The 12,465-nt window shown below is 40.5% G+C and overlaps 1 protein-coding gene across 2 annotated transcripts in view; it reads right to left on the bottom strand.

Moving 5' to 3' along the window:
- Positions 1-12,465, bottom strand: part of FBXW4 (F-box and WD repeat domain containing 4) — a 71,169-nt gene that overhangs the window by 55,860 nt on the left and 2,844 nt on the right. For both annotated transcript variants that reach the window (XM_083443869.1, XM_083443870.1), the window contains exons 2-3: positions 1,542-1,637; positions 198-383 (exon numbers count right to left, since the gene is read on the bottom strand). In XM_083443869.1, coding sequence (XP_083299995.1) covers positions 198-383; positions 1,542-1,637 — 282 coding nt within the window. The remainder of the gene's footprint in view (positions 1-197; positions 384-1,541; positions 1,638-12,465) is intronic.

Below are 12,465 nucleotides of genomic sequence, written 5' to 3'. Positions count from 1 at the left end.
TGTACACCACCCTGGCCATGGGGACTGATTTGCCCAGTGATCCCCAAACAGGGATCCTTTAAATAAAAGTCAGTCACATAATGCAGGAGCTCTGAAAGTCAGTTCTTCCAGTTCTTGTTCAAGTGCACCTATAAACCAATGTTGGACACTCAACTACCATCACCCTCCTTCTTATTTCCCTATAACAAAGAGCTTACCCTCCTCCACTGACAATATGGCCATTAGCAAGCACAAAGCGGCACACGTCCTCCTGGTGGCCAGAGAAGACTGCTTGGGAACAGTGTTGCAAGCTGGTACCATTGGGATGGAGCCAATAAACTTGAATGTCTTCTGCCTGGGATAGGTAGAGGTAGTCATCATCTAGCTGCATCCAGGGCATTAAACTGGAGGGGAAAATATATTAAAATATTAGAAATTATGCTGACAGTTGACAAACATCCTAAACTCTTAATTATTATGGAACTTCAGGCCTTTCCAAATGCTTTTAAAGAATCCCATGATATATTTGTACTAACTCTAACCCAACCACCAAAGCCCATAGAATATATAGCCTTGCTGTGGAGAGGTATCTATGCTCCTGTTTGGCAAAGCTGTAAGAAAATATACAGAAGAAAATGTGACACCCACCCACCCAAGTACTACCCCTCCATCTTAAACTGTGATTTTAAACTGATGGTGCTATTTTACTGCTGGTGTGAAGCGAAAGCTTTTACTTTTGCTTTTATGTGATTTATGGTGTTACCTTTTTTATGATTATATTTGTTAACTGTCTTTGGAAAGGGGTTTTCCCTAAAAGCAGGACAAAAAATATATTGTTTGTTTGTGTTTTATACCGCCCTTCGCCCAAAGATCACAGGGTGGCTCACAACATTAATAATATTAACATTGTAATCCAAAGAGTTGGAATCAAACAAGCCTCAAATAATTATTATCGAAAAATATTATGTTAATAAGTGATCCATGTAAAAGCAGGCAGTTCTTTGGAGAGCTGGAAACTTTGGTGATGTTTAGCATTTTAAAAAATCAGAGACTGGATATTGTCTTCTCTGCCCACCCCGTATGCTACTTAATTCCCCCCCACACACACACTCTAATTTAAGTAGCATATAGTGAGGAAGGGGAGAACACTCAGTCTCAAAAGAGGAACTGAGAGGAAAGAGAAGCAATTTATCAGCAGCAGCTTTAAACACTCCTGTTTAAAGTTAGCTGATTCACCATTTTCTGCTTGTAGATATTCTACCTGCATAGTAGCAAGCAGCTTGGACACTGAGATTTCAGTGATAATTTGAGAATAAGACTTGACACACAGAGCATTCAGGGAGTTTTGGTATTATAGTACTGGCAAATGAAAGCAGGTTGCAGAGAAAGCAGCATCAACAGCTACACAATCTCAGAATGCCAAAAGTTAAAGAGGCTCAAACACTGTGTAACCAAAGAGATGCAAGAGCTGAACAGAGACAAAAAATAGGATGAACTCCAAAAGACAGAGAGAATTCTAGCTGAAAATCATGGGGCAGGAGAAAAGAGAAGGAACCACTTGCTTGCGCTTCCATCTGAGGAGTGGGATTTTCCGGCAGCGTCCACGCCTCCAGTTCTGAGAAACCTTGACCCTTTCCTTCACTGGAACACCAGCCACTCTGCAGAGAAAGAGTAATTAGAGAAAAGTCAGGGCTGGGTAGGACTCCATCAGATAACTGACATAACCGAAAGGAACTAGATGACTCCATCACTATCCCAGTGCTTGAAGAAAGAAGGGAGATAACATTTGCCAACCAATGCCACTGTACTATTGCTGAAAGCTACCAGAACTACATCAACATGAGCAATTTTCAGTTCTCAACACTCTTTTTTCCATCATGTTTTTGTGCCTCCTTAAATCATTAAAATTATGACCTGCTAGTTTATATTTTGAGTATGTTAGGAATTATAAACCAGATCATGATAGATCCAAGTCATAACTATACAGACACAGACTAGTTTTGCTACAGATCTCAAGAAGACAACTGCATAATAATTGTCCCAGCAAAAGAAAAACATCCAGGAATGAAAAAATGTACGTCTTTCCTCATGCAGACAATTACAGATTTGAAATTACAGGAGGGCAAAATTTTACTAAAATTGCTAAATGAACATATGACTCAAAACAGCAACCCAGACCAACCTTCCAAAAAATTATGCTCTGTCAGAGAAGGCTTAGAGGACATGCTACTCAGGAAGGTTGACAAAAGCTTTATTTTTTCTCTTAAGCAAGAGCAGAACAACAAAAGGAAATACTGTACTGAATATCGCTGAGATACAATCATGTTAAGTGCCACCTAGTGACTAATCTATATAATGGCATTATCCATACATCCAATTCCTCAGGAGATTTACCTTTCAAATAAAGTCATTGTCAACTTCCTTTTAGCAATTAAGGCTGTAACTCTATGCACTTTTACTTGACAGCAAACTTCATTAATGTAATGGAACTTGCTATGGCACCAACTTACACAGGACTGCAATGTAAAATGTATTTTCCATTTTAATTATTTCACATGAGGTAATGTACCAAACGCTCTGCTGAAACACGAAACAAATCAAGATATTGATTCCCATTTTTAAAAAATCCTTTATTACAGCACTATATTTAGTGTGCCAGTAGTTCAGTTACACTTCCTCTTGCAGCGCTGGCACATACCCTACACTTCCAAATTTTGAAAAGCTCATTCCAAAAAGAAAACCAAGCCAGGAGTTTTCTCCCCACATTCCAGAGCCATAGCAAATATGTGACTTGCAATGAAACTTCGCACACAAGGGCATGAGCCCAAAAGAAATGTGCAAGGTGGAAGTTACCAACCAGTCCAGGTGCTAAGCCAGCAAGGTAGTACTACCAACCCATTTCATCTCTGAAATTAGGCACAAACATGATCACTCAGGGAGGCCAAGGAGGTTTTATTTTAACACTACCAAGAGCTAGAGTCTAAATTTAGCAGCCGGTGAACTGATAAAGCAAATAAAGAGAATCCTCTGAGAGCTCTGCATGAAAGAAAGCTACTTTAAGCAGGCATGTGCAACAGTGGGAGGAACAAAACTGCAGGAATGCTTTTGTCCTGGCTTTGTGCATTCCAGCACCAGGCTCACGGGCACCAACCGTTCAAATGCACGGCAGGTAACAGGACAAGAGCTATTGTGGCTGTTTATTATTAACACAAACTTGGAAAGGACTTCTGTTCTCATGGAACTAGAAAGGTGAGTTCAGGCTAGTTAGCTAGTGACCACTTCAGTGGGGTAGCCTAAGCAGGTGTAACGGCATTTGTTCACGTTCCATCCATTACCCTTTCCTTGCCCTTTCTTACCTCCCTCTGTTGTCGACCAGTGTTGAGATTTGTATTGTAAGATCTCTGTGGCAGATACTTCTTTTTCCCTTATGTTACTCTTTACCCAGTACTAAATCTTCCTTTTGATTCAAGGAAAGAATCAGGGGCACATTTATAATGGGCTTTTGATTTTTCTTCATTTTAGCTGCAGCTTGAAGTTTCAAATGGCAGGTGCAAGAAAGGTGGGCATGGTTTTCCCTAAAAGTCCTGATAGGTCAGTCTCCAGGGACTGGCAGGCCAAATAAGGCCTGTGGACCGGAGGTTTCCCTACTCCTGCTATACCATAAAAGCACTAATGCACATTTTGAAGGTACAGTATAAGTAAGTATAAAACTCCATTGTTGCCTGCAGCAGCACTGTCCATATGTAGGCAGCTGGAGCTTAAGGATTTATTACAAGACCCTTTATTACTGTTGTAAATTTCCCCATCCCATGTAACTCAGCCAAACCCCTTCTGTTTCACCATCATGAAGTTGACCTTTAAAGGGGAAAGACCACAATACTAGAGGTTACCTTAAATTCCATAAAGTCTTCTGGACTAGTAAAATTAGGTACTAAATGAGGCCAATTCTGATATAAATGTGGGTTAACTTAATAGACAGACCCAGTAGCAAACAGCAATGGCTGAGAGCACTCTACTCTTCTGCTCTCAACAGGACACCACTCTTGCTTGCTTACATGGACCACTACCCAGCACACAGCTACAGGTACATAAAGGTGCATTCCTATGCCCAATTACCTGAGAGTAAACCCACTGAATGGGGTTTCCTTCTGAGCAGACATGCATATCATTGCACTGTAAGTCCCACCAAATCTGTGGGGCTTAATTGCAGCTAACTCTGTGCTGGACGGTAACCTCCAAAAGGACAAATAGATACCAACTGCCTCCCCATGGCATTTCCCCTTACACTGGAAATGCAAGACTATAGCAAGCACTGTCTCTAAGAAAATCACAGCAGTAAGCTAACCCTTAAGGACAGCAGTAGAAACATGAACCATGTTCTGCCCCCAAACAACAAAAAAAGAAGTCTGCAATTGGAGATTTGCTAGCAATTCCATCCATCAAACATGAGACTGAATAGAAGATGTCTAGTTCCCCATTAGCGGTGGGGGCTAACAAAGAAGAAAGCTCTTTTCATGCATCAGTGGATAGAACTAAAAAAACATGAGGCACAGAAGAGATTTAAAGCAATGGGTGAAGTAAGGTGCTGCTTTTAAACAGTTTCTTTTCCTATCCTAATAAGCTGTGCTAGAACAAGTGATACTAGAGGGATATTAATCACTGGCTACTGAAGGACTTGAAGTTCCCTGCAACTCAAACCAGAATAGTTGCCCCGGCAATAAAAGTATTTTTAATACTGACTTAGCCATATTGTTTTAATAAAGTCAATTAAGTTTAGATCCTGTTGGCCCGTGAAGTTTTTCCATCAATTTTTAGGAGCATGGGAAGTTCAAACCTGCCACGTATTCCTATGTATTTTAAGCAATTATCACCTTCACACTGACTTTAATTTCTTTTATCACAAAGAGAAGCTTCGCTGGGGAATCCTATACAAGTTTACTAAGTAGTAAGTCCCACTTTGTTCAATGAGGTTTACTCCCAAGCATAGGAGCCAACTCCTAGGGGCTGAGGTCCCTTTGCCCCCCCCCCGGTAAAATATTTCAGGGGGCCACACCCCGCAAAGTTTATGGACACTGCTATTCAAATGGTGTGTGTGTGTTGTGTCATGTGATTATGTTGGGTGGGGTTTACCTGCCCCCCCCCCAAAAATTTATTCAATGTGGGCATCCCTGCACCCAAAGATATATGTTTAGGATTGTGGCTTTATTTATTTACTTATTGATACTAAATGGGACACGGGTGGCACTGTGGGTTAAACCGCAGAGCTTAGGACTTGCCGATCAGAAGGTCGGTGGTTCGAATCCCTGCGACGGGGTGAGCTCCCGTTGCTCAGTCCCTGCTCCTGCCAACCTAGCAGTTCGAAAGCACGTCAAAGTGCAAGTAGATAAATAGGTACCGCTCCGGCGGGAAGGTAAACAGTGTTTCCGTGCACTGCTCTGGTTCGCCAGAAGCGGCTTAGTCATGCTGGCCACATGACCCGGAAGCTGTACACCATCTCCCTCAGCCAATAAAGCGAGATGAGCACCACAACCCTAGAATTGGTCACGACTGGACCTAATGGTCAGGGGTCCCTTTACCTTTCCCTTACTTTGTTAACTGAGTTAACAATTACTTTAAAAAATAACACATGTAGAATTTCTCCATCAATGTAATGTTTGAAACTATTAAACATGAAGCTTGATTAGATACATAGCAGAAGAAACAAGAGCAAGTGCACCAAGGAGTGCAACTATTCTTCTTGACCATCCCTCTCTGTTCTTGATGACCTGTATTGTTTAAAAAATGACAAAGCACCCCAAAGGAGGAAAAAATATCCCTTTAAACAAACATCTCTTATAGCTGTTAATGCATGGGAGAATCTCTAACCTGGCCCTGAGGCCTAGCCAGACTCTAGTATTCCCAGCTCTCTTTCCATCGCCTGGGGCTCTCTCTCCCCCCCCCCATCTCCCTCCCTTTTCCGGCACTTTGTCACCATTATAATTTGACTGCATTCCTGGGCATGTGACCCACTTTAAACAAAAACACACAGAGATTGCCATCACCTAAGAATCTCGTTTTTTACAATCAGGAAAAGAGACTAGAGGGTCGGTTTGCACTCTCTGCGCTTTACCTTCTACTCTGGTCCAAAATGGAAAAAAAATATGTCCACTGAAAGTATGAGGAAGAATTCCCACTTTAAATGCTGATGTTTTGCAAGAATGTCTTGGACCGGGTATTAACTTCCAGTCCAAGTTTGAAATCTAAATGCCCATGGATTCAGATTGAGTTCTAATTGTTTTATTTATTTGCTTGGATATTTATATCAGACCCAACAGCAAATTGTCAGGGAAACTCAGAGGATCGGGCAATAGCAAGACAGTCTGGGTGTGGGGTTTGAAAACAGCATAAAACCACAAATAAATACAAAAATCAAATTTGAAGTTAAAATAAATCAAAAGGCATGAGAAAATGAAAAGTGCCAAAATGACTGTGGTAGGCACCAGGTAAACATCTGGGAAGAGCATTCCATAAGCATTCTGTATTGACACAGAAAAGACCTTTTCCCTTGTAACCTGCCACAGCTTACCTAGCAACAACGCTCATCAAGGGCCTCCAATGAAGATCTTAGGTCCCAAGTAGGCACATATGGAGACAGGCACATATCGAGACAGGATACCCTTTAGGTATCCTGATCCCGAGCCTTCAAATTGTGCCTGGAAATGGATCAGGAGCAACTGTAATTGGCGAAGCACTAGTGTAATTTGCTTACTTAGAACCTTTACAGTGGCAGCTCCCCAAATGTAGAACTCTCTCCCAAAGCAAATTAGACAGGCTCCTTCTCTCCTGTCCTTTAGACAAGAGGTTGAGACATTTTTGCTCTGCCGTATTTTCTTCAACTCTTTTATTGTGGTTTTTTAACTGCACTGATATTTGATTATTTCAAATAATAATTTTTTTGGGTCTTCTCAGAGCCAAAAGTCAGTATAAGCACCAGTGTGAGGCCATTTTGTGGACACTGCAATAAACCATAGTTTCTTGTGCTAAGAACAAGCCAGAAAACCCTTTCACATTCCTCCCCAAACATGACTGCAAAAATGAGGTAAGAAACTTTCACTTCTATTTTGATTAACCACAGTTTAGTGTTACATCCAAACTCTAAACAGTGGGTAATCTTAAGTGCTGTTTGCTGAAACAAGCCATAATTAGATTAACTACTGTTTCTTGGTTTCAGATGAAACAACCGCAGTTTAGAAAAAAGCCTGAGGCTTCCAATCCTCTTTTTACAGTCATTGCAAAGGATAAGAGAATGGAATGGTGTGTGAGCTCCAAAATCACTGCAGTTTGTTCCTATCATGACAAACCATGATTTACTGTGACATCCAAGCCACGTCTACAAGTCTTTTATTGGATCTACTTCCACTAGGGAATGTGCCAGCTTTTCAGATTTAAAGGATTGCCTGCACATGCCCACCAGCAAAAGCTGACTTGGAAGTTATTCCCATACCCTGCCTCCTTTCTCCTATGGTGCTAACACAACAAATAAGTCTAAACCTAGTAAAGCACCATTTTAGGATGCTTACAGAGACAGGATTGTACTTGAACCAAATAGGAGCGCTGGCCCTCTATGCCCTCAGGCATCATGCTGTCCACATTATGAAGAGACAGGAGCTTTCTTATCTACCATTTATCCACTCTGTCACTCTGAAGAGCTATCAATCTAGCTCAGAAATATTTCTTTTTCTTTATTTTCCTAGAATCCATGTTTAAGCAGCCTAGTTCAGATGTCCTAAACTGGTAAAAACGTAGGAGGGGAAAGCAATGCAGAGAACATAGTACACAGACACAAGATTTAATGTTAATGTTCCCCTTTTAAGCTATAGATTTCTTGTGTTAGAATCTGAAACAATTTGTAAGAAATGAAGTTATTATTACCTTATTGACCCTACATATTTATCTCTTACTTTAGTTACCCGCTTACAACACTAGTCGATTTATTCAGCACCAAGAGTCACCTTAGACAGATACCACATCAAAAAGCTATTCTAACTACATCTTCTTTCTCCTTTCTTTGGCGATCACTCATAGCCAAGTAAGATTGTCTTCCATGGATATGGTCTTAACAGTGTGTTCATAAGCGACTGTGGAGGCCAATTCTGGATCCACATGTCCTTCAAAAGTAGGGACATAGGTTTCCAGGTGGAAGTTGATCATGGTGAGGATTGGCCAAACATGCCTTCCTCTTAGCATGTTTCTTATTTTTGTCCTGAGTTCATGCTTCTTCAAAGACCATGACGCATTTGGTAGAGGCTATTCTTCAACTGCAGCGCTTGCAGGTCAATGTTCCCAATTATCTGGGCTTATACTGCATTTTTTTAGATTTGCCTTGAGAGAGTCTTTAAGCCTCTTTTGTTGTCCACCGGCATTTCGCTTTCCACTGTTATAGATTACCCTTGGGTAATCTGACATAGGCCTAAAACAGTTTATAAAGTATGGTGAGGAGTCAAATTATTTTTATTTGTCTCCTTATTCCCAAGCCAAACATCTCATAACACCATCACATTTGAAACGTATCTTCACAATAATTATTTTAATTTAATCTTTAATAAATCTTATTTTATTGATGTTATATAACCTTGGTATGATCAAAATTCTTGTAAAAATCCATGGATGACACTAAAATGCATTTGAGCTATATGTAGCCTGGAAACTATATGTCACAGCTCTTTCAGTTTGGAAGCAAGTCCTATAAAAATGAGACAATTTAATTCCAAACAAGGATGCTCAGGTGCAGGGTGTTTGCTTAAAAAACAAAACACTATGTTTCACCACTCAGCTATGGATCACCCCAGGTATATTTTTATTTCTGAATAGGCAAGTTTAAAAGGGAGAGCTAAGGCCAAGAGTAAGATGACAAGAAGGTGTACGATGAATAAAACAGAGTCCAAGTTAACTACCACATTGCTGGTCATAAAACCGCAACGGCAAAGAATGCTCTGGCGTTCAGGGAAGGGGGCTCATCATTTCTGACAACACCAGGAAGCACTTTAGAGATGTTGCTTTACAAGATCTGAAGGGAACTTTCTTACAGACATTTGGTTACCGAAGGGCAGCATACAATTCTTTCAAATTATGCACTCAGTCACCACGTGCACATACTGTAATACAAGACCTCTCTTCCTACTGCAATGTACATTTGGGCAAACTATATTAAAATCAAATGGCCCTTTCCTGCTCCTGCAGGTGATTGATCACAATCTCTTTCTCCCTGCCACCGCCTTTAAAGAAATGCTAAACTCAGTTTTTATCATCACACAGAAACCGTTAAACAAAACCTTTTGCAAACTTCTGAAGACGACAATAAATACAGTTGTGAGCCTTGGCTTCCTAGCTCCCATGTGCTCTGAATCAAGTACTGCAAATTCCATACTTAATAGTAAGTTCAAATACTCATGTGGACATTTAGAGATGTTTTTTTACCCTGTTTGTTAGAACACTGCACAATCCACCATAGATCATGTTAGAGACTAATACCTTAATCAATCTACCCCACCTGCAATACACAGCTGTGCAGAGTACAGAAGCTCATTCCATGCTGGTCTCCTAGGAATTCAAAGGATAAAAAGAGAGAGCAGAAGCCACAATGTATGCTCACATAGAGGGCAAATGGCATTCTACAGTTATTAGTTGGGCACCTCCAGTACAATAGGAAAGCATTAGTAGTCGTGCACAAGGCTGGAAACCTGAGGCATCCAACTCTTGATGAGTGTACCAAAGTGTTCTGAGATTATTTTCATCCTTGTGCAGGAATAGCCAGCAAGGATACTCTGCCGATGTCTCCCTCTCCTAGGCTTCTGGAAACAAAATAAAACTTATAATGTAATAAACTGTAATTTCCATTTTAAAAACTGACAAAAAAAATGTCAAAGTAGAGAAACCTGACCAGAACACCATCAAACCCTTGGCTAAGTGAGACAAAAACCTCCAAGACCAGTACACTGCTTATTTGTTTGTTTGCATGCTGTCATTCCACCAAACAGGGCTCAAGGTGGCTAGCTAACAGTAAAAAAACAAGTAAAATATAAAATAACAAAACATTAGCACACATAGGTAAAGCATCTGTAAAACGAACAAACAAAACTGGCTGTTGAGCAAACTGCAACATTTACACTGGCAAAACTAGTGAGCTTATAGATGCTAGTTCATTTCTGGGCCCAATTGAAGGTGCTTACATTACTTCTAAAGACCTAAATGACTAGAGCCCCAAACATCTGAAAGACCATCTCCTTTCCTACAGAACTCCCTCAGGTGTTGTATAGGAACCTTCTTCATAGTTCTGCCACACTCAGACATTGGTGGGGGTACAGAATGGGAGAAGGCATTCTCTGTGGCAGCTCCTAAGCACAGAGGCGCACCTGACACCTTCACTATATAGTTATTGCCATACAGGTTAAGTATTTAATTCGTTCCGGAGGTCCATTCTTAACCTGAAACTGTTCTTAACCTGAAGCACCACTTTAGCTAATGGGGCCTCCTGCTGCTGCCGCGCCGCTGGAGCACGATTTCTGTTCTCAACCTGAAGCAAAGTTCTTAACCCGAGGTAATATTTCTGGGTTAGTGGAGTCTGTACCCTGAAGCGTATGTAACCTGAAGCGTATATAACCCGAGGTACCACTGTACACTGAAAACACAACTCTTTACCATTACTTTTGACACATGATATATATACACACAAACTAGGACCCACCTTATGCTTCTGAATCAAAATTGTTTCAACTGATTTTAATATTGTCTTTTTATATTGTTGTTGCTCACCCTGTGACCTTATGGTGAAGGACAGGTAAGAAATCCAGTAAATAATAATAGAGGCCAAAGGTATATTTGAATAAATATGTAATTGCTTACATGTCAGAATAAGTATGTAACTGCCTGCCAGCTGAAATTCAGCAGAGATGGGGCACCCATGGATCTTTTCTGGAAAGAAGTTGGCCCAGTAGCAGCCATCTAGAACAGCAGCCATCTCTCAGTTTCCTGTCAAATGCAGCCTAAAGCTGGTTTGAAATGGATCTAGATAATTCACCTCATCCAAGAACACCTGGAGCTGAGGTACCACTACATACTCAAGAACCTCATCCAAGAATATTGAATATTAGAGATTAGCTGGAAATAATCCCATACGGTTGGATTTGGAGAGGTGTTAGCTCAAAAGTCCAAAACTAATGTCGAAAGCAATATTAAAACAAACAAACAAACAAACAAACCCTTTGAAATTTGCCAATAGAAACCTGTAGCTGTGACTCTGACTACCACAACTTATTTTCAAAACTTGTTCCTTTCTGAAGTCCTTAAACAAGACAAATATAAACCTTCATAATTTTACCTAAAATTAACACACAACTGGCAACCCCTAGTCACCATCTGCACCTGCACACAAGAACTGAGAAATTCAAAGTTGTTGTCTGCTTCACCGTAACTGTGGGCCCACCTTATCCCACCCATAGCTCCATCTGCCCCATGATAAGCATCTGTTATGTGGCAGGAAAGTGGTTATAGGTAGTGTTCGCTGGCAGGAGTATAAAACCCAAGTCCAAGGACTAGTGTATGCTGTACAGTGTATTACTGTACATGTCTTCTACTGCAAGCTAAGAAGCACATAACCAGTTCACTGTCTGACCACAGGCAAAAAAAAACCAGTACTACTATCACACAACGTGCTCAAATCTAGGAAGCCTTATAATGCCCAGGGATAAGAAGCAAAATACAGGAAGAGGCCAATTCTAAACATTTTCCCACCACTCTTCACACAGTCACACTCATAATGCTATTGAGGTATTTTAAGAGTCCACTATGCAACAGGAAAATGCAATCAAAAAAAGCCTTTAAGAAAAGCTAGTGAACATTTAAAGTTACCTCAAGAGGTTTATATATGCTTTCATTTGTACACTTTCCTCAGATGACTGAAATTTCAGATTATTGTTCAGCCTTTCACTTTAGAAATAAGAGTAGAGGCCCTACCAACTACTGCACCTGTTATGCTGTATACCTGACCCCCTCCTGCATCCAATGTAGAGCTTATAGTTAATGAAAAAATACAAAAATTCATTTCCTCAGAAGGAAGGACAATATAGCACAGCAAGCAGATCCCAGGTGCTGAAAGATACAACAATCCTACAGCCCTCACCCCTGCCGATTTCAATGTAACTATCGCCCAAGACACTAGTGCAAAGGGAATTTCCTTTACTACCTCCCACAACCCCAGGTCTTGATGTGTCTCCTTGGTTTTCCATTCAGCAACATTTTTAAACAGATTAGCATAATAGGAGATTTTTTGGAAAGAGCATTAAGTTCTAAAGCTATCTTTAAACTGTTCAGGGCCATCCAACTAATGTCAGTCAGGCCCAGTAGAATCTGTTTGAACTTTAATAATTATTTCATGGTTCTTGGCTCATGATTAACTGAAGATTTTGATGTTTTTAATTCAAATGCATCCGATTTTTTTTAAACACTTCA

The sequence above is a fragment of the Podarcis tiliguerta genome, assembly GCF_965153285.1.
Source record: "Podarcis tiliguerta genome assembly, chromosome: 5".
NCBI lineage: Eukaryota > Metazoa > Chordata > Lepidosauria > Squamata > Lacertidae > Podarcis > Podarcis tiliguerta.
This window is presented reverse-complemented; position numbering and strand designations above follow the sequence as displayed.